Source organism: Bidens hawaiensis, unplaced genomic scaffold, assembly GCF_021521415.1.
Source record: "Bidens hawaiensis isolate Kalapana, Puna unplaced genomic scaffold, B.hawaiensis_p1.1 tig00029912_1, whole genome shotgun sequence".
NCBI classification, from domain to species: domain Eukaryota; kingdom Viridiplantae; phylum Streptophyta; class Magnoliopsida; order Asterales; family Asteraceae; genus Bidens; species Bidens hawaiensis.
In genome coordinates this window covers 102,707-126,165 of record NW_027494972.1, presented here as the reverse complement: position 1 = coordinate 126,165, position 23,459 = coordinate 102,707, and the positions used below count along the sequence as shown (strand labels likewise).

The window sequence follows — 23,459 nt, the reverse complement described above, 5'->3', positions numbered from 1 at the left end:
TGATGGGTTAGCACCACAGATTCAGGGTATGGTGACGTCTTCCAGACCAGCCACGATCCAGCAAGCGATCCGTTTGGCTCACAAACTGACGGATCAGGCTGTGACCCAGGGTGCGTTACCACCGAGGGGTTCGACCGTTAAAGCCCGTGACAACCAGAGTAACGACAATAACAACAACAGCAACCCGAACAGCGGGAAGAGAAAGTTTGACAACACCAGATCTTCATCCTCAAACCTCCCACCGCAACAACACTACCGTAAGCCCGAATTTACTCGGAGCTTTAACACTCAGAATCACAACAACAACAACAACGGTAGCGGGCAGGTTTCGAGCGGATATGCTGGGAAATATCCAAAGTGCAACAGGTGCAACTTTCATCATGTTGGTCAGTGTGACCGTGTCAAGTGTCAAAGATGCGGAAAGATAGGTCACCAAGCGAAGGAATGTAGAGTTGACCTTGCGGCGAAGGGTGCTCCTAAGCCACCGATGACGACTAAGGGATGTTTTGAATGTGGACAGGAAGGTCATTTCCGGAAGGATTGCCCCAAGCTGAAACAGAATGACAATAATGGGGGTAATAGAAGTGGCAGTAATGGTGGAGGAAATGGCAAAGGAAGAGCGTTTGTGATTGGATCGGGTCAAGCCCGCAATGATCCGCATGTGGTGTCTGGTAAGTTCCCTGTAAACGATTGTTTTGCTTCTGTTTTGTTTGACACTGGAGCTGATAGGAGTTTTGTGTCAAAAACTTTTAGCCAACTTTTAGACCTTACTCCAACCCCGTTAGACGCTAAGTTTCCTGTTGAATTAGCTAACGGTAAAACTGTAGTAACAACTCATATACTTGCGGGATGTAAGTTGAAACTATCAGGTCATTTTTTTGACATCGACCTTATTCCTTTTACACTTAGTAGTTTCGATGTCGTTGTCGGCATGGACTGGTTATCCGAGAACCGAGCGGAGATTATATGCCATGATAAGATAGTCCATATTACCACCCCTTCCGGCGAGATCATTTCGGTCCGAGGCGAGAGAAGCGGCATTGCAACACCCCGACCAAAGGCGGATTATACATCGGGGCGCCACATATTGTTTCATTACTCGTGACACTATTGGGTGTCAATATTTAATAAATATATTCATTCGCGCACGCGCAACGCAATCGCAAGATAACATAAATCAACGTAAATCATTATATTATAAGACAAAATATTCGAACAACAATAACTTGTCTTGATACATTTTAATCTAAGTCCAAAAGTAAAAACGTCCTACGTGTCCACAAGCTCCGAATGTAGCTACAGCAAACCTGAACATGTGTTAAAATAAAACGTCAAACACTTGCGTGTTGGTGAGAAATCAAGTTTAATAGATAATAGATAACAATAATCACTGCGCGCAACACGTGTATGTCTGGTGTTTAACAAGGGTGTAATCAGATTGTGATCAAGCCTAAATAGATCATAGTTCATAGTTCAATCCGTGCTCCCAAATGAGCACAAAAACAAGAAAACATCTGTGCAAGTGTAAACAAAGAAAACCGTAAACGATAGGTCTCCCGTGTTCATCCAATGGATCCATGAAAACTTCGGAATAGGCCGAACAAAGCGGTTAATGATACACACATACAAATAAACAGCCAAGTAAACGTCCTCAACACATGGGATACTGCGCAACTAAAGTTCATAAACAAGTTTAAGACTCTAAGTTTGTATGAACACATGAACATCCCAAAACATTAAAAATAAAAGGGATTAGGTACGAGATTACTCACTTGATAAACGGTGCGGTGTAAGATAAAGCAAGAATCAACTTTAAACAAGCACAAGTTAACCTATAAATAAGATTATTGTTTTAATGATTTGTTTTAAGTCTTGATTATAAGTTAGCATAATTAATAAGTAAATTATTATATATAATATATATTACCGGAAAAGCAGGGCAGAACAGGGAGGAAGACGGAGGCAGAGAGGGAGGCGGCTGAGGAAGAACAACGGCAAGGAGCAAGAGAGAACAGGAGAGTTTAAGTGCTTTGTGTGTGTAGTGTTAGGAAATTAACATTATTATTTATAGGGAAACCCTAGGAGACATAAATCCAGAAAAAGGGGAAAAGATTCCAAGGCAAACAGAACAAGACAAACCAAAAGATAACAAAAGATATGACGGCTGCAGGAAAAGAGAAAAGCAAAAGGGAAGACTGACAGGGAACAGTAAACAGGCATGGGCGGGTCAGATAAAGGTACTGGTCAAGCATGGAAAAAGCAGATCTCAAAAGATAATGTCAGTCACCTTTCCTGCCAACCAAAGGGGGTTGGTGCGCATGCTACGCCGAAAGTAACTTTTCAGACATAAGACAGGTTAGGTCAACAGCTCAAAAGATAAGATATCAAAAGCAAACAAGCAAGTTAAAACAGAAGAAAGGACACAAGACAGCGCGAGAAAGCTGCGCGCGCGAGAGGCTGCGCACACGAGAAGATTGAGCGCGCGAGGGCAAAGGCAGACAGAACAAACCTTAGCGCGCGCCGCGGGAAGAACTACAAATTCACAGCGCGTCGCGGGAGGATCTACAATTCTTAGCGCGCCGCGCGAAGAACTATAGTTCTTAGCGCGCCGCGGGAGGAACTACAGTCCCTAGCGCGTAACGCAGGAACAGTCAATCTTCACGCAGGCTTCCTTGTAAGGAGTCTAGCGCGTGGAGCTGCGCAGACAACCTTAGGCGGGAAGAAACAAAGGACAAACAAAGAGAGAAGGGGGGGGGGGAGTTCAAGGCTTAAGGGCGGAACGACGACAAGAGAGAGAAAGAGGCGGGACGGCAACAAGAGGGAAAAAGAAGGCGGGAAGGAAAATATTATTAGTAATATATATATTTTAAATGTCAAGTTTTAAAAGAAAATAATTAAATTTTAAATCATAAAAAGAATCGGATCAGAAAACGGGTACCTGGGTCGGGTCGGATCGGGGCAGATGTCACAGGCATGACCACCAGCGTCATTACCCTTTTGAAGGCACAGAAGTATCTACGAAAGGGTCATCCGGCAATTTTGGCGCAGATTGTTGAGAAACCCGCGGAGGAGAAACGAAGTGAAGACATACCGGTTGTGCGAGACTTTCCGGAAGTTTTCCCGGAGGATTTGCCCGGACTCCCTCCTATTCGTCAAGTCGAATTCCAAATCGAGTTGACACCCGGTGCAGCACCCATAGCACGAGCCCCGTATCGACTCGCACCGGCGGAACTTCAGGAGTTGTCCACTCAGTTGCAAGATTTGTTGGATAAAGGTTTTATCCGACCTAGCTCATCGCCATGGGGAGCCCCTGTCTTGTTTGTCCGAAAGAAAGACGGGACTTTCCGAATGTGCATCGACTACCGGGAGTTGAACAAGGTGACGGTCAAGAACCGTTATCCTTTACCTCGAATTGATGATTTGTTTGACCAGCTTCAGGGATCGAGTTACTACTCGAAGATCGATCTACGATCCGGTTACCACCAGCTGAGAGTGCGAGAAGAAGATATTTCAAAGACGGCTTTCAGAACACGGTATGGTCACTACGAGTTTTCGGTTATGCCTTTTGGCCTAACCAACGCGCCAGCTGTATTTATGGATCTCATGAATCGAGTATGCAAGGCGTACCTCGACAAGTTTGTGATTGTTTTCATTGATGATATTCTCGTCTACTCCAAGAACGAGACTGACCACGAAGAGCACTTAAGGATAATTCTGGAACTACTGAAGAAGGAACAACTGTATGCTAAACTCTCGAAATGTGAATTTTGGCTTCGCGAGGTTCACTTTTTAGGACATGTGATCAACGAGAATGGTATCCATGTCGATCCCGGTAAGGTAGAGGCCATCAAAAACTGGGAAGCACCTAAGACTCCGACTGAGGTGTGACAATTCCTAGGACTGGCCGGCTACTACCGGCGTTTCATCGAGGGATTTTCAAAGATTGCTCAACCCCTCACCGCTTTGACTCACAAGGGCACTAAGTACAACTGGGGTGACGCGCAAGAATCCGCTTTTCAACTGTTGAAAACCAAGCTTTGTAGCGCCCCTATTTTAGCCCTCCCCGAGGGAACGGAAAATTTTGAGGTACACTGTGACGCATCTATACAAGGTCTCGGTTGTGTGCTGATGCAACTCGAGAAGGTTATAGCCTACGCCTCTCGACAACTACGGGTTCACGAGAAGAACTATACGACCCACGATTTGGAACTCGGAGCTGTAGTGTTTGCTCTTAAGATATGGAGGCATTACTTGTACGGTACCAAGTTTACCATTTACACCGACCACAAGAGTCTCCAACATATCTACGATCAGAAGGAGCTGAACATGCGACAGCGTCGTTGGGTCGAGCTGCTTAAAGATTATAATTGTGCCATCAAGTACCACCCTGGCAAGGCCAATGTGGTGGCCGACGCCCTCAGCAGAAAAGAAACAGATAAACCCAGACGGGTGAGAGCATTGCAACTCACGATTCATGCCAGCTTACCCGATCAGATTCGCGATGCGCAACTGGAAGCTTTGAAAGGTGATAATTTTCCATCGGAACTCATGCGGGGCATGAGCAAGCAACTTGAAACCAAATCGGACGGGGTCCGATATTTTGAGAACCGGATTTGGGTTCCACGATACGGAGAGTTGAGAACTCTAGTGATGGACGAAGCTCACAAGTCCCGATATTCTATCCACCCTGGCTCAGATAAAATGTATCATGATTTAAAGACACTTTACTGGTGGCCGAACATGAAAGCCGACATTGCCACCTACGTGAGCAAATGTTTGACTTGTGCCAGAGTCAAGATAGAATACCAGAAACCATCTGGTCTACTGCAACAACCGGAACTCCCAATGTGGAAATGGGAACACATCTCAATGGATTTTATTACGGGTTTGCCTAAGACACCGACGGGATGCGATACCATCTGGGTGATCGTTGACCGGTTGACTAAATCGGCACACTTCCTAGAAATTAAGGAAACAGACAAAATGGAAAGACTGACTCGTGTCTACATGAAGGAAGTAGTGTCGAGACACGGAGTGCCTGTCTCGATCATTTCCGATCGAGATTCTCGTTTTACCTCACACTTTTGGAAGTCGCTGCAAAGCGCACTGGGCACCCGTCTCGATATGAGTACAGCATACCATCCTCAGACGGATGGGCAAAGTGAACGGACTATTCAGACCCTGGAGGATATGTTGCGTGCATGCGTTTTAGAGTTCGGAAAAAGTTGGGAACCCCACTTACCCTTGGTAGAGTTTTCGTATAATAACAGCTACCACGCAAGTATTATGGCAGCGCCGTTTGAAGCGCTGTACGGACGGAAGTGTCGATCACCACTCTGCTGGGCAGAGGTGGGTGATAGCCAAATCACTGGTCCGGAACTGGTACTCGAAACCTCGGAAAAGATTGTTCAAATCCGAAATCGCATGGCAGCAGCACGAGATCGCCAAAAGAGTTACGCCGACAAGCGCCGAAAACCTCTCGAATTTCAAGTGAACGATCGGGTGTTACTCAAAGTCTCACCTTGGAAAGGTGTGGTTCGCTTTGGGAAGCGAAACAAACTCAACCCACGGTATGTTGGTCCGTACCGGATAACTGAGCGCATTGGTCCGGTGGCGTACCGACTGGACCTACCAACAGAACTCAGTGGCGTACACGATGTATTCCACGTATCAAATTTGAAGAAATGCCTGTCTGATGAAACCCAAGTAGTCCCTTTGGAGGAACTACAAGTTGATGAACAGTTACGGTTCATTGAGGAACCAGTCGAGGTTTTGGATTGGGAAACCAAAACGCTCAAGCACAGCAAAATTCCAATCGTTAAGGTTCGTTGGAACTCGAGACGTGGACCGGAGTTCACGTGGGAACGCGAGGATCACATGATGAAAAAGTATCCTCACCTTTTTGAAGGGCTAACCAAACACCGAAAACCGCGAAACCCGGCAAACCGTCAAACATCACCGGAGGTATGAATTAAATTTCGGGACGAAATTTCTTCATACTAGGGGATGATATGACAAACTGAAAATTTTTCTTACTTTTTCAGACACTCATCACGACTTGACTCAAATTTTCGGGACGAAAATTCTTTAACATGGGAATGATGTGACAATCGTCAATTTCAGGTTAACCCCGTTAACTCAACTCCGTCAATTCAAACTTTAAGATCGTTGAATCTATAACGCACACTTCGTTACATTTAAACTAGGGTTTAAATGACGCTTAAACACTTACTACATGTGTAGTCTTTCGAGATTTGCACCGAAACGCAAACGAGTTGACGCAAACGATTGATAAACAAACGACAAACGTCAAAACAATAATTATGTGTTAATTATGTGTTAGATATATGTGTGTTACTTGATTGTTATGTGGAATGTTAAACAAGAAACAGGAACCAACTATTTAGGCTAGAGATGTAACATTTGGAAGTTTAGGGACTAGAGTGTAACTTGTATATCTATAAATATATCATTATCACAAACCCTAACTCCTCTCCTTCCCCTCACAAAAACCGACGGCAGCTAGACCCCCCCCCCTCCGTGCGATCGGCTCACAAACACACACCAAACACTTGGTTTTAATCTTGGGTTTTCACAATTGAAGCATCCTACACCCGTTTCTAATCATCTCCTACCTTCCTCTTGCTTGTATTGGTGTTTTGAAGGTATAACTTGCAAACCCTAGGTCCGACTTTTTCCTATGCATGGTGTTCATATGATTCTTGTTTATTTGATGGTGTATTAGTGATGATTTGATAACTAGTTTTGATAGTATTGCATGTTAATTGTTGTGTCCTTGATTGTGAGTGCAAATAAAACCCTAATCTTGTATGTATGGTGTAATTGATATGCATGGATAGTAGTTATAGTGTCTAGAGGGTTATATGGATGCATGATAGTTCATAGATTGTTATTATGTTGAGTTTTGATGTGAACAGATTCTGGACAGAATGTATATACGATGTTTAAGTGACTGTAACGAAGTGTAAACGTGAGAATTGGTTGAGATTGTGGGTACTGCAGTAAACTAGGTTGAGTCTAGTTTTCATGAAGTATAAGTTTGTAATTTTTGGACAAGTATAAGTGTACTTTTATGATTTTACAAAAACGTGGTGCAAAGCTGAGCTGTTAGACCTGCTGTTAGGTTATGTTGTAAATGTTATATCTCATGAACTACGAGACCAATTGGGTTGGTTCCACTTCTGGAAGTTGACTCATTGAGTTAGGAACCAAACCCAAGTGGTCTTGCATTTATTGGATTTTTCGTTTAACGGGAATTGCAAATAACATTCTGTTGCGCATGAATCTGACTGATATGAGTTTGCTGTAATGTTTTGGTCATTATAAGAAAAATATGTGGAATAAAAATAAGATAAAATATGTTCTGGAAACCTAAGATATGTATGCTTCTGTGGTGATTTTTGGTGAATTAATTGAGACGTTATGATCGGTGAACTAGTGCAATCTTTCAAGTAAGAATTCTGTCATAATGAAATTAGCTGCTGAGTTGTGTAAAAATGCATGAAATATGATAGTTTTTATATAATTGTTGTGTTTTGACCAAAATACCCTTGCGGGGAATAGTTGTAAATTGATTGCCATGAATTGACCAAATTGCCCTTATGGGGAATAATGGTTAGTTAATCTTTGTTTGTTGACCAAAATGCCCTTACGGGGATGATTGCTAGTAAAGTATGTTGTTAGTACGTGACACGAAAGTAATTGCTCACTCATGTATTGTATCACAATTGTACTTGTTTAAGTCACACACAATTCACAAACGAAACACGAAATATGTTACGTGCATAGGTATTATGTGCCGAGTCTAGAGACTCGTTAAACGTACCGATACTTAGAAAATCTCTTTGTTATTTAGAACGCTAGAGAGTTTCTACGACGCACATCACTTGGTGATCTAGATCGGGATATTCTTCGCAAACAGTGAGTTTCACTTACCCCGCTCTTTGAACTGTTTTCAAACGTTTTTCACTTGGGGGAGATAACATACTCCGATAAACGTATTTTTCTGAGATAAACGCATATTTAAGATTTTGTTATAAATTATATATCACTTGTAAAGGCTAAGCGGCAAACGTAACATTTGAAGTCCCACACATCGGACCGGTTAATATTTGGAATAGCGAGTCACTGTTGAGTAGTACTACTGGGTTTGACAAACCCCACCCGACGTTAAGCTCAACTGGAGGTTGAGTGGGTGTAATTTTGGCTAACACTTACCATGGTCTGGATTGACCTGGTGACGGGCACTTGATAAACAGTCAGCTTCGGTCGCGAACCACTTAGCGATACTTGTTGTATAGATTAGCTACCTATCGATATATAATTTGACATAACACTATCTGGTAATGCAAAACACTTAAACGTCGTAACGAGGTTACGCAACACTTAAACGTCGTAACGAGGTTACGCAACACTTAAACGTCGTAACGAGGTTACGCAACACTTAAACGTCGTAACGAGGTTACGCAACACTTAAACGTCGTAACGAGGTTACGCAACACTTAAACGTCGTAACGAGGTTACGCAACACTTAAACGTCGTAACGGGGTTACGCAACACTGAAACGCCGTAACGAGGTTACGCAAAACGCTAAACGATTTATCTTATTTAACTTGTGAACTCACCAACCTTGTGTTGACACTTTTAGTATGTTATTCTCAGGTAGCCGAGGCGGGCGCGCGGTTTAGGAGCATGCATTAAACGAAAGTACTTATATTCTGCAAACTTAAATTTAACAGTTACATTTGGTTTTAAGTCGTCCTGCGTGACGCAACTTTTGAATTAAGGTTTTACGCTTCCGCACTTACTTACATTTAAACGTTTTTCTTTGGTTTGATTATAACTAATGATTCTAATCCTGCCAGTTCACACCCTCTGACGGTAAAACTCCGTTAGTGGATTTTGAGGGTGTGACAGGTGGTCACAAGGAGGAACCCCCCCCCCCTTCTCAGTGACAAGCTCACGGTCTGTTTTGCAGGTTATCAGAAGAACCATCTTTGCTGGGTCTAACCCCTCGTGGGAAACATCTATCTAACCCCCAGGTTACCCGTAATCTGCCCGGGGTCCGGTTAGTGTTTCTTCATTGGCGCCATCCGTGCATAAAAGCTAGAACTTCATTTCTTTTCAGTTTTTTCAAACTTCTGGAAAGATGGTTAAAGAAACTCCGGTAACCACAACCCCAGCTATTGGGGGGAATACCGGCTACACAGTCTTTACAAACACTACCCCGGTTACCCAAGCCGGGGCAAGTGAAGTAAATTTTACGAACACTACCCCAGTTACCCAAGTGGGGGCAAGTGCAGTAAATAATCGCTCACTGGGATTCACCGATACACAGTTAGAGAAACGAACAAGACTACCCCGCCAAACACTCGATGAAGTTAAGGCATGGGTGGAGGCACGTCAGAAGGAATTCCAAGCTGAGTTAGACGAACGCTTGCGTTCCGTCCAACAGGCTGACGAATTCGAAGAATACTTGGACGATGACTCGGAGGAATCCGACACCGACGCGAACCCTCGCCATAGGGCAAAAGGGAAGCGCAAGGAAACGGACTCCCAACCGAGAAGGCGTTTTGGAGAAGCCTTCAAACCAAAAAACACAGGTGGAAATCCACGTGACTTCTCCAAAACATTCAGACCAACTGTGGCAAATGCGGGAACGTCCAAATTTGCAAGGGACATTGCGGAAGCAATCGCCCCAAAAAGTGCCAAACAGATGTCCAACATCGGCACTTATGATGGTATATCTGACCCAGACGATCATTTGAACAGGTTTATAGCGGGGGCAACCGTCAGTAGTTGGACGGAACCTACGTGGTGTTTCATGTTCCAAATGACGCTTGTTGGGGCTGCTAGAGCGTGGTTCGATCGTCTACCGGTCAACCACATCTACGACTGGGCAGACTTCCAACAGAAGTTTAGCCAACACTTCAGCCAACAACGAAAGTATACCGAGGAGCAATGGACAATCCTCAAATGCATTAGAGAGGAAGATGAATCTTTGCTAGACTTCATCACTCGCTTCAACTCAAAGAAGCTAAGTCTGGGTAATATCAGCGAATATCTTGTTCGCGCTGCCTTCATCCAGGGCGCGAACGACCCAGAGCTCATCCGCACCTTAACGGGTAAAGATGGCATGCCATCCACATGGGACGCCATCATGACAGCAGCAAAACGCTTTGCGGAAACGGAGAAGCAACTGGGTAGAGATCTCCCACAGAGCACAAACCTCTACACCCAAAAAACAAGATAAGACAACGTCCTTACCGCCCGATTAAACAAAAAGCGGAAGCTAGGTATTTGGCAGTCAAGGGTAAACTTTGACACCTCATCCGGCTTGCAACATCGGTTAGGCGGAAGAGATAACGTACAGTCAAACAAGAACTCCAGATGGACGCCGCTCACCAAAAGCGTCACCGAGATATTCGCCACTGAGGAGCTCCCATGGCCAAAGGCTCCATTAATCCGACATCGTCACAATGCTGATCGGAGCAAATACTGTGACTTTCACAGGACAAAAGGCCACAACACTGAAGAATGCATAGACGTAAAGGACATGGTCGAAGCATTTGTCAGAGATGGGACGCTCGCGCACCTCGTGGTGCAATGAACGCTGAGCAGGATGATGCGTGTAGAACCCCAGCTGGGGAAAACACGAATAAAATTACAGCTTCAATGTGGAGACTACATGCTGCGTAAAGAACGAGATCCCGAACCAGGTGCATATCGGCTCGATGGCACTCCCATCCCAACATGGAAGGGAGCTCAATTACACAGTTTGCATGTAGATCAATTCCAAATTTGTAAAGAAAAGGCCCAGAGCCACTTCTAATGGAAATGATTCTCCTTAGAACATCGACGCTGATGATTTTACATTTACTTTATGAACTTTCAACACGGATATGCCGGTTTCCACCGCATAATTACGTGAAAAGTCGTTGCATGGGGAAGGCGGCAAAACCCGCATAAACCCAAAAAACGGCAAACCTTCACGCAGGTCAGTTGAAGGGTAAAGTTCAGTCATCCCACTAAATGAAAGTGCCGGTCTATCCGCATGAATCATGATAGAGGAAACTGAACACTAACCTATTAACAACCGCGCGTCGAACGGTTAATTTATTCAACACTAATATGCCGGTTTTCACCGCATAATTACGTGGAAAGTCGTTGCGTGGGGAAGGCGGCAAAACCCGCATAAACCCAAAAAACGGCAAACCTTCACGCAGGTCAGTTGAAGGGTAAAGTTCAGATCCCACTAAATGGAAGTGCCGATCTATCCGCATGAATCATGATAGAGGAAACTGAATACTAACCTATTAACAACCGCGCGTCGAACGGTTAATTTATTCAACACGGATATGCCGGTTTTCACCGCATAATTACGTGGAAAGTCGTTGCGTGGGGAAGGCGGCAAAACCCGCATAAACCCAAAAAACGGCAAACCTTCACGCAGGACAGTTATAGGTAAACTTTGGTCACCCAACTAAATGAAAGTGCCGGTCCTAACCGCACAAATCATGAGAGGAAACCAAACCTATTGACAACCGCGCGTCGAACGGTTAACTTATTCAAGAGAATTTCTAACAAAAAGATGAGGAAAACCTCCACGCAGGTCAGACGTAGGTAAAGTTAAGCCATCCTACTAAGTGCAAGTGACGGTCCTACCCGCACAATCACGAAAGAGGAAGCAAAACTTCAACCTATTATCTACCACGTTCAAAGGTTAACTTATCCTAAATACATAGAAATTTCAAAAAAGATGAGGAAAACCTCCACGCAGGTCAGACGTAGGTAAAGTTTAGCCATCCTACTAAGTGCAAGTGACGGTCTTACCCGCACAATCACGAAATAGGAAGCAAAACTTCAACCTATTATCTACCACGTTCAAAGGTTAACTTATTCTAAACTTGGAAAATTGCTAATTTAAACTAAAGTATGCAAGTCATATAACGTTTATAAAGCAAGGAATCCAGAGAAAGTAGCGGTCTTACCCGCACAAAGATTTATATTTCACAATGATTCATTACAAGAATGGCCGGGTAACTACCCGCCTACAAGAAAATAAATCTATACAAGCTAAACCTATCCTAGCAGTGGGAAGGGATCTTCAGGATCAAGCTTCAGGGCCACTTCCACTTGGACCCGCACCATCAGTAGAACGTGACGGTTCAAGGAAAGCTTTAAGGATAGCTAGCCCATCATCAGCAGTAGCAACTTGGTTCACCTTCTCCACCACCGGATGCGGGAAGGCGGCATACTGATTCACTGCTTGGTCGTAAACAGCTTCAGTATCAACATTATACAAAGGGAAGTTGGAAGGCGGGATGCCTTTCTCAACGAACCCTAGACCAAGCAGGAAGCCGACCTTTTCCACATCCTCGTGAGAAGCGTTGAGGGCTGCGCTCATAGCATCGTCATAAGACGTATCAGCAAAGACCCGATGCACAACCTACAAGAAAATATACAAGTATCAGAACCTTTTCTATTTACAAAGAAAAGCGTAAAGACATGAAAAGCATACCTGAGACAACGCTTCTCGAAGAAGCCATTCCTTGGCAACCAGAGCTTCTTGGAGGGCAGCTTGAGCTTCGTTACGGGCGCATTCGGCTTCACTCTTGTTGAGGTTGGCAAGCAACACTTCTTTAGCCGCAGCCTCTTCGACGCCCTTTAGCTTCCGCTCAGTATGGTCAAGCACCCCCCTCTGGTCCAAGATCTCCTGGAGCTTTTTGGCGTCTTCCATCGCCAAGGCATCATGAGCCTGCTGGAGAGCCTCTAATTTGGCTTTAAGCTCTTCATTCTCCACGCGTAGAGGCTCAGCAACAGCTTCAGCCTTGGTGGCCCTCTCGGTTGCGTTCCTTGCAGTTTCCTTAGCCAGCCGAAGCTGTTCATTAACAGCTTGGGCAGCCTTGGAACGGGCCTCGAGCCGAGCCTGAACTTCAACCTCGAGGGCCTTGAAGGCCTTCTCCTTTTCCGCAGCAGCTGCGGTAAGCTTTACGTTCTCCTCCCGGACAGCCCGCGCCCGAGCTACTTCTTGAAGACGAGCTGCTTTTAACTTGTCGTTTTCACGACAAAGCAGCTCGACGCGCGGCTGCATCCGGGCCAGGAGAACCCGAAGCTCATTGGTTAGCCTACCCTCCTGGTAGCTAGCCATGGCTTCCCCCAACGCACCACTGGGAGCAGCGTGACGAGCCCACTCCACGCACTCCACAGGTGCGCGAAGGGTTGTTCCTCGGCGGATGTTCCATCGTGGAACATACACTTCATTGGAATCCGACACTGCAAAAAACATAAAGCAGTTAGGAAAAGATGATAAAAATATGAAAAGGGCCAAAGGAACCCTACGCACCTGTAGGGTCAATAACAGGCCGATAGCCGCCAAACCCATCATCCAAGAGGTCAGGCAGATGGGAAGGAGGCAGAGGTTGGCGAGAAGCCCCATGCATACCTGAAGGATTGGCCGTCGTTGCCGATGACAGAGGCATGGTAGAAGCCGCCGCGGTCGCCGCCGCGGAATCTGCAGCAAAAGTAACCGCCGGCTCAGTGAAAGATGCGGTAAAAATGGCACTGACAGCCGGCGGTGACGTCATCACAGCTGGAACAGTCGGCTCAACGGAGTGAGCAACTGAACCAGTGGAAGCAGGCGCAGGCGCAGCCGCCTGGGTCGTCGCCTCAGGTAGGCTGACCAAGCCTACCGTCATGGGCGGAGGGGTACTCCTCTGCGCTCCACCCTGGAATGCGTCAACATCCACGCCTGCACAAAGAAGAAGTGTTAATGATATTAAGCTATGAAGTTAAAGATAAAGGAAGTTTGTACTTACGGGTTTTCTTGAGCCTAAAAGTGCGGACAGGCGGGGATGAACCCGATGGAGCCGGCCTCTTCACGCCGGTCACCGTTGTCATCCTAGGCTCTCCGGAGGTGACAGTCGCAGCCTCCGGAGCGGTGGTCTTATCACCACCGGGGTTCCCCGCCACCTCCTCGCTCTCGGCCTCTGAGTCAGACCGAGGCACTGGATCGGCAGTGGAGGCCACCTTCTCCTTCCCCTTCCCGCCGGCAGCCTTCTTCTTCCGCACCAACGGAGGATCATCTGCGGATTCCTCATCAGAACATACGATTAGAGGAATTCCAGCAGAGGTTTCAACATTGAGGGGTCGAGGGATGAATAGCGCCTTACCTGGCCGCCTGGCGCTCAGGATCTCGTGGCCTAGCGGGTAGACCTCCACGAACCGATCCGCCGTTTGCTCTAGGATGGGCAACTCGTTCTCGTCTAGAGCGCGAGTAACCATCCGAGCGGGACCGTCAGCCTCCCGCGGGTACATGAGCGACTGCAAGTCGTTCCCCTCTGAAATAAACAGGAAAGAAGTTAGAAGAGATTCTAAATTAACAAAAAGAAACAGAGCATACCGTAAGGAACAGAGTTCGAACCGTATTCAAGGACGATTGGGATCTTTTGCGCATCCACATCCTTCCACACCCGGCTCATCCCCAGCATCACCATCCCGGACTCCGCAAACCGGTAAACCGGAGATTGGACTCGGGATATCTTCGCAAACCATTCCGCCTCCTGGTAGTTGGAGGCGTGAAGGCTGGGAAGTGCTTGCCCATTCTTGAATTTCATGGCAAGGGGGATGGCGCGAGCGGAGATGTAGAAGAACTCCCGCTTCCACGAGCGAAGACTGCGCTCGGTTACGCAAATCTTCAAACCCTTGATTCGGGTTATCAGCGTATACCACCCCTGGATGCACCTCCAAGAGTAGAAGGTCATCAGGCGGTCAACGAGGGGCTCAATGCCCAGAATCCGGCACACCCACTCGAAGTGGCGAATCTTCGCAATCGCCATCGGGTGCACCTCGGTCAGGTGCACACCGTGCCTCTCCAGGACACGGTCCACAAACTTTGTCAATGGGAACCTAAGATTCCCATAAACAAAGAATGCAGCATATACCCCGATCTTGCCTCTGGGGGCATCATACACCGTCTGATGGGGTTCAGGAAACTCAGGCTCGAGAGACTCGAGCATGAACTTCCTGACGATGTACTGATACAGATCGACAGGCAGAGCACACTGGCACTCGCCAGCAGTACTCTTGTCATCGGCAAACCCCCCAGCCTCCTGGGCTGTAGATTCGAGATCACGAGAAGACATCTTGCAGATGAAAGAAGAAAACGATTTCAAGAGAATGCTTGCCTGAAAAGGTGAGTATTCGCCGGAAATCGTTTTGAAGATGAAGAGAAAAGTGAAAGTGTGGATTACAAAGAACCCTCTCCCCCTTTATATACTAATCGCAATTAATGCGATGAATTTAATGCGGAGGAGAGAGAAATCGAAGGTGCAATGAAACTATGACACGTGGCAAAAAGCAAGCTGGCAACAGCTGTTGAAAGGACGCGTACCATTAATTTCGCGGCCACGCGCCCGAAAAATCGCGCCCACGCTCCTGAAAAAGCGTCTGGAATGACCATGTACTGTCACGTCACAATAACTTCCTGCACGTCCAGACACAGTCAGAAGAAACCGTCGCACGACGTTTCAGAGGTTTGGACTGCTCTTATCCTTTCACCAACTCTTCGAATTTCAAAAAAATTCAAAAAGATTCAAAAGTAAGCGGGAAAATACCCCTTACCTTGGCAACCAAGTAACCATAAGACGGGTGCGGGTACAGTGTTAAGGCAAAATCCTTCACATACTTAGTACCTACAGGGAATTGAAGCCAAGAATACCTCGGCAACCAAGTAACTATAAGACGGGTGCGGGTACAGTGTTAAGGCAAAACCCTTCACATACCTAGCACCCGCAGGGAATTGACGCCAGGAATACCTTGGAAGTAAAGTAACCGTAAGACGAGCGCGGGTACAGTGTAAGGCAAAACCCTTCACATACCTAGCGCTCCGCAGGGAATTGAAACCAAGAAGGATCTTCTGGGCAATGCTTGCGGAAACGGAAATAACATCCCCGCATAGCGGGAACGTCGAAAACTACATTGTTTGAAGCTCCAGGATGGAATTGGTGGTTTTAACATAATTGATCACTATGTTCAAAACTACCAAAACCTCATGGAGAATCCACACAAGTGGGACTCAACGCTCCTGACCTGCGAGGAGGTCACAGACCTACCCGCATCATACCCAAAGACCAAGCAGGAAAGTCGAGAATTTCTGCAAGTGACAAGGACTTCCACGGGAAGAATCCCCATGGAAAACCTTAAAAAACCCTTTTCAAAACCCTTTGCTTAAGTCCAAAAGTTCAACTCACTTTATTAAACATTCATGAGAAGAACATTGGACTGGGGGGACTTGAAGAGGTAGGTCCCAGCAGAGCCCAGTTGGACCCGCAAGACTCACCTTGAAGAGAGACGTCTGCGCAGAAACCAACTGGATCCGCAGGACCCACCATGCTCAGAGACGTGATGTCCTTACGCGCAGTACGCAAGCTGTTCCCGCAGGAAATGCCTCCCAATGGTGAAGGACTCTGCCTGTTCCCGCAGCTGCGGATACAAGCCATCAGGGAAGGCCACCCGCGCAGCAAGGCTACACGCACAAGGCACTTAGCTCTCAATCATTCAGTGTCACCTGAAGGAATGAGCAAAGCTGGGAACAATCCCGCACAAAGGCGGGAGGGGGAATACTCCCGCCCAACTAAGCCAGTCCGTACGATACGGGAAGATCTTCTGTACTGTACCTGACGAGGTATGGGCAAAAGATCTGACCAAAGATACGACAGCTTATTGACAACAGTATGGCGAGCAGCATGCTCCTGTACTGTATGTCACTATTAGCCGCTGCCTACTCACCAACTCCTGTCATACCACGTGCATAGCCGACAGTTGGTGGAAAAGGAATAGTACACAGCAGGCCTGGTCACTGTCAGCCGCTGCCTACCCACCAACTACCAGCAGGGCACGTGCGTAGGCCACAGTTGGTGGAACAGGAATACTATTCAGCCGGCCACACCTCCTTGGAAACCTACCTTCGGCTATAAATACCCCAAATGGTATGATCATCTCATCTTATCATATTATCATCATAATATACCTGATATCTGCTCTAGCAATCTCTTAATATACATTTATATTTAAAGAGCAATCTAGTCTGATTCTCACGCCGGAGGGTGGTCACAAGGAGGAACCCCCCCCTTCTCAGTGACAAGCTCACGGTCTGTTTTGCAGGTTATCAGAAGAACCATCTTTGCTGGGTCTAACCCCTCCTTTTGTCATCTTTGTAAACAGGCGACGTGGTACTTTGATTTGATATATCTATGGTTAATTAAAGGGAAAAAAATGGTCGTAATACTTATTTTAATAATTTAAATAATGTGTAGTAAAAATCCATGAGCAAGTATTTTTAATTATTTTGATTGACGTGTTTTATCTAGACACATTTTGATTTTTGTAGGGTCACTTCTAATAGGAGCCACAGAACTATGAAAGCAAATATATCAACATCATTACCTAATGGAAATATTGGACCTTCTTTATCATAATAATTAAATCCATATTCTGTGCTCCTTTTATTTTAACAGTCTTTTTCTAATTGGTGAAATAGCTTTTAGTTTTATTTTGATATTTTGATCCATAACATAACTAAATTGATCTTCGTGATACACACATTTAATAATTAATACCAAACATATAAAATATCATATCATATATATTTTTAAAATTTGCAACGATGGATACCATCTTCACGTGATTATTTGTGGTTTATGACGAATTCATGCACACTGTGTGGCTACCAGCTTCATGGTCTATATAATATTCCGCTTTTCATACAAATCAATATTGTTTACTTTATAAGAACTTACACATTATCTGGTTCATTGGATATAAACTTTGAGAATGTCACTTTGAATTTGCTCCCACCCAATCATGCTTAATTGTAAAGCGTTCATCTCACTATCTCAGTAATCTAAAACCAATATGCTCAAAACATGTATGTTTGAGTTCGGGGATTTCTTATGAACCTATGATCTTAATCTGTTGTCTATTATCTGTTCTCTTCGGATACATGACCGACTTGCATGCGTGTGTGTGTGTTTGCTTACATATTAAGGTTCTTGAAACTACACTTGTATGTTTTTGGGTTTAAATGAGGTTTTAGTTCTAATAATTAGTAAACCAAGCACATTAAAAATGAAATTTAGATTACAGTTACGTTGCAAACCAAACGCATCCTTAAAACACAACACCCATATATAAAATCTTGTTATATGTCAATTTAAGACATTCTGATAAATATTTGTGGAAATTAAACAGTACTATGTTTATCATAGAAATTAAACAAAATACGATTTTAACTACTAAGTGACTATTACAAACAATTAATATTTTCCCACACCAACAAAATCCATTTTCATACTGAATCGTCAACTGGATCATGTCATAGTTTACCTTAATCAATTTTTTCATTCGTTGTTTATGCTACATATATGTTTAAACAATTAATCTTAATACATTATTCTTAAATTAATAAGGTAAAATAAATAAATATATATACCTGAATTGATTTAAATAAAAGTATACATGCATAATAATCATATAACGTGGGACCTGTAATAGTAAAAAAGAAAATAAAAAATCGATGAAAATAGTTAGATTGCCTTCCCTCTATATGATTGGGTCACTCGAGTTGCTGCAAAACCCTTAAGAGTAGCTTCACCATTTCCTCAAGGGTTACACTCTCTCATACATCATTTTAAACCCTCATTGTAACCACCACTTTCAAGCTTGTCCACAACAAAAATCTTGACTAGACAGACGTATTATATATATCTAGAGAGAGAACGAAGGATTAATGGCGGAGACGACGGCTATGGTGGTTGGTGAAGTAGTGCCATGCATGTTAATGGCGTTTATGGAGTTTTGTAACATCGGATTGACCATCTTGGCTAGCACTGTCTTGTCCAAAGGGCTAAGTCCCTTCGTGTTCGTCGTCTACACCAATGCACTTGCTTCCATCCTTCTCCTCCCCTATAACACATTCATCGTTACCAGAAACAAGTTCGCTTCTTAACTTATAATTTCTCATAACTAACAAACATATTACATGTTGTGTTGAGTCATTAAGAGGCCTAACCGATAAAAGATAGCCTTTGAGTCGGTCAGCATGTTTATATATCTTAATTAAGATTTATTTTTAAGTGACTTAAACACATCATGCCTCTGGCTGATTCTAACGTGTGTGTGTGTGTATTTACATTAAGAAACACAATTAATCGTTCTTTGTTATGATCTCAGATCTACATACATCTAGCTAGTTAGATCGATCTTGATCATAACAATGCATGCATGGAGAATATATTAATAACTAGCTTCATAATACTAATGGTTGGCTTTATATATTGTTATCTTGCAGGAAAGACGAACTTATAGGATCGTTTCTTCTTCTTGGTTTCGTGGGGTTTGTATTCTATCTCCATCTCGCTTTTCTCATTTCTAACTTGATAAACGTTACAATTAGCAATGAATATTCTTATGCATTCCATATTCCAACTAATTACGAAATTTAAAGAGTCTAAATCCATAACTTAGGATTAACGTACTAATGGGAGGTTTTGTTTTGTTGTAGGGTGACGATGGCACAAAATCTAGCGTTTGTTGGATTGACATACAGTTCTCCGATTGTTGCTATTGGAATGACTTGTTTAATTCCATCTATTTCCTTTATTCTCGCCCTTCTTTGTAGGTGTGTTTACTTTATTTGGATATCTTAAAATAAACAAATCCACATTTCTTAGATCATTAAACCTTTTTAGAAGATGAACAAAAGCTAGAGATTATCAATCACACGCATACTTATCATAATAGTTCATCTATAATTATGTGAGAGAGATCTCTAATTTTTATAAAAGGTTGTAAGTGGTTGTGAGAAGAGGAGAAAAACAAAAATTTAAAGAGATGAGTAAATATGAAAGGAACACTGTTTATCATCTATTTATTTTCTAATATATCTGAAAGTGGTTGTTAGTGGGAGAGATCAAAAAAATAATGATAAAGATGTTCAAAAATATTACTTGATTGTATATAAGAAAAAATATATAATATATTTAGTGTAATTATAGCTAGGGGTGTTTATGGTGGAGTTTTGATGGTTTTTAAGTCAAACCGAAGCCAAACCGTTAGAAATTTTGATTATCAAAAACCGAAATAAACCGTTAAAATTTAAAACCGAACAAACCGAACCGTTGCTAACGGATTGTTCCGGTTTGGTTTCACAGTTTGTGCTTTATATAAAATTCACAATAACAAAAATACAAAAGTTATTCAAATAAATAAAATATGATGCCCAAACACAAGTCATAGGATATGGGTCTTGATAAAGTGAAATTGTTCAAACCTATTTAGTTTATATATTATTTATATATTAATGTTTAAATTTATTTGTCGATGGTATATATGTCGTTAAACATCACTTATTTATTTAACACAATATAAAATGGAGAACGGCACGAAAATTAGATTCAGAACTGGTGGCTCCCAAAGCACCATGGAAAGACAAACTGACGTCACTTTTGTTTGGCCTCTCATGTGGTCGTGAATCAATCAAGGCATGCATTAAAAACGCAAAGAAAATGACGTATTTCAAGTTGATTAAGTTAATTAAAAACTTGTCTATTATCGTATTTATGAAAGTTCTTTGGCCTAGGCCTAGTGGTTCAACATGTTGGATAAACTCTTGGTCTTCATAAAAGGCATGCATTAAAAATTTAAATCACGTATAGATTATAGATTAAAAAAATTACAAATGTGTAATATATGAGTAAAGTTACAAACTTTCTGTTCTTAGAAAAATATAAATTAATCATCGTATTTGTAGAATACTTGTAGTCTTGTACTATCAAGTATGTCTTAATTAAGATTTAAGATATCAGAATCTATAAAGATCGGTGACGGTGTTTGATGAATTTGTTAATTACAATACATTAGTTTGAGTTTATTGTAGTTTATTGAAATGCTATAATTATATACATATATACCAAAATGACATATGGTCTAGGTGGTGGATAAATTATTGACTTTTCAAGTGGTGAATGGTTAAATCCTACGGGTGACAAAAATAAAAAATAAAAAATAAAAAATAAAAAATAAAAAAGTTAAAATACCAAATTAACTCATTATTAATTATTAATAGGAAGACAAAGGTTGATTTGAGAAGTTCAAGCAGTCGAACAAAATTGATGGGTACGCTAATATCAATCATGGGAGCTATGTCGATGATGCTTTATAGGGGTCCAGTGGTGAAGGACCCTTCAACACGTCTTCAACTGGCTACTCCTCGATTCTTTGTATTCTTATCTAGAAATGAAAATTGGCTTCTTGGTTGTAGTCTTTTCGCATCCGCGTCATTATGTTACTCGATATGGAACATTATTCAGGTGCACAATCCAAGATTTTCTCTTTAAATATGTTATACCAATGGATAAAATTCTTAGCAACATATATATTGGTCGCAGTGAACCCATGAACATAGAATATTGATCATTAAGCATACATGTATTTTATTGTTGTCAGGTGAAAACTCTTGAAAAATGTCCGGACGTAATGACAATGGCTTCTAGTTATAGCTTATTTGGCACATTTCAATCCGCTTTGCTTGCTATCATATTAGAAAGAGACCCAAATGCTTGGAGGCTACAATTCGACATGGGACTCCTTGTCATCATCTTAACGGTAATTAGCAATCTTAGTTACTGTGTCATTATTTACGTGTTTGTTTATTTCATCATAAAACCGCAATTTAAGTTGTGTTTAATATCCAAATAGGCTATATTCGGAAGTCTAATAAAAAGTCATGTACATATATGGTGCATAAGAAGAAAAAGTCAGTTTTATGTTACCATGTTCAAGCCTCTTGGAGTTCCAATTGCTGGCATGTTTGGTTGTGTTTTCTTTGCTGAAACATTTCATTACGGAAGGTACGTACGTGCACAATACTAAATTAATTAAGATTACATCTAAACCTACTTTTTATCTCTCTTTGAACCAAAATTACTATAAGTCAAGCTATACGTACACCACGAACATGCTAACCACCCTCCGTTGACATATTATACAAATGGTACGTGTCAAACATACCGTATGGGGGTTATATGAGGTCATAATACTAACACGTCATACTGGCAATAATGTAATTATACGGTTCATTTGAGGGGGTGTTCATACAAATAAATAAATGTCGTATGAGGACTGAGGTGTAGACTAACATAGAAAATAACTAACGTGACGGAGCACACCACTTTATACTACTCGTATGGAGATTAGGGTGGTGTGGCACCCTTGCTAATTTTCAATTTGTGAATGCAGCTTGATGGCCGCAGCGATATCTGGAATTGGATATTACGTAATGATGTGGGGTCAAATTAGAGAGGATGAAAGTAAGAGGGGCAAAGCCGATCTTTTGGAAGAAAAAGTCTCTCTTTTGCAACAAGAAGACCATGTTTAATGTAGAGGGGATTTAATGTAAATATATATGTATAGACACAAGGGTGCATTTTAGATGCCCTATGAGCATGTATCATATTAAATGTACATTGCCATACCTTTCCTACTACAATCGTGGTTTCTAAGGTTTGCACATGTTTTCTTATTTGTTGTCACATGTAATTATTAAAAATATTTTATAACTATTGTTGCTTTTGGTGTGTTTGATGATACAAGACGCAAACCTGTTATATGAAAATTCACCACCTATAAAACAAAATTTAAAAAATAAAATAAATTTGGGTCATGACAACAGTCGGCCCATTGGATCGATGCCATGTTTATCTGACGAGTATGGGCCAGACAAAATATATCTTTTTCATTTGATTTGATTTCATAAATAGCTTGATAGAAGTTTTTAGTTAATAATCATGCATCTAAAAGATTAGTTAAACTTATCATCAATACCACCGGCATCTTATTAATTACATTTGAAGAATATATTAGTTCTTTCAAGATAAAAAACAGGAAAACTAAAGTACAATAGAATATTTAAGAGGTGAAAGCACTACTCCTGCCTGCACTCATTCAAACCTTTTTGCTTTGAATCATATTCTTATTCTGTTGGAATGCTACATATGAGTAATGACACCCCAACCCCTATCTAGTATCTGCATACTTATAAGATAATGATGTTCGTTACTTGCGAGAAAACAGTCACTTATCAATCGATAGCTAATTATTATATTTATTAGCGTATAAACTTGTAAACTTTTAAAATATCATCACACATTATGTAAAATGAGGGAATTCTTCATTAAATCAAATAAGTATGTGAAAGACCAACACGGCTTTTAGTGAACACATATGCAAGCTAATCTGAGTACGAATATGAGACAAGTGCATTAAGCCATCTATCCTGACATTTTCCCTTGCACAAAATGATTGTTTAACTCAATGTGCTTTAGTTTATAGAATAACATGAACATAAACAAACAAACAAACAAACATTTGAAGTGCAATAT

The 23,459-nt window shown here is 42.5% G+C and overlaps 1 protein-coding gene across 1 annotated transcript; it reads left to right on the top strand.

The window, feature by feature from the left end:
* Positions 1-18,808: 18,808 nt before the first annotated feature.
* LOC143579694 (WAT1-related protein At1g70260-like) lies at positions 18,809-22,693 on the top strand. Its single transcript, XM_077062927.1, has 7 exons — positions 18,809-19,014; positions 19,370-19,414; positions 19,583-19,699; positions 21,146-21,389; positions 21,526-21,684; positions 21,778-21,929; positions 22,318-22,693. The coding sequence occupies exons 1-7, from the start codon at positions 18,809-18,811 to the stop codon at positions 22,454-22,456; spliced, it is 1,062 nt and encodes a 353-aa protein (XP_076919042.1). The 3' UTR covers positions 22,457-22,693.
* Positions 22,694-23,459: the final 766 nt, after the last annotated feature.

What these genes read in the sequence shown, in the direction of transcription:
- LOC143579694 (XM_077062927.1), top strand. Translation starts at nt 18,809, where the DNA reads ATGGCGGAGACGACGGCTATGGTGGTTGGTGAAGTAGTGCCATGCATG. An exon ending in TTCATCGTTACCAGAAACAA is followed by an intron (nt 19,015 to 19,369) that starts GTTCGCTTCTTA and finishes GTTATCTTGCAG; the next exon opens with GAAAGACGAACTTATAGGAT. An exon ending in ATTCTCGCCCTTCTTTGTAG is followed by an intron (nt 19,700 to 21,145) that starts GTGTGTTTACTT and finishes AATTATTAATAG; the next exon opens with GAAGACAAAGGTTGATTTGA.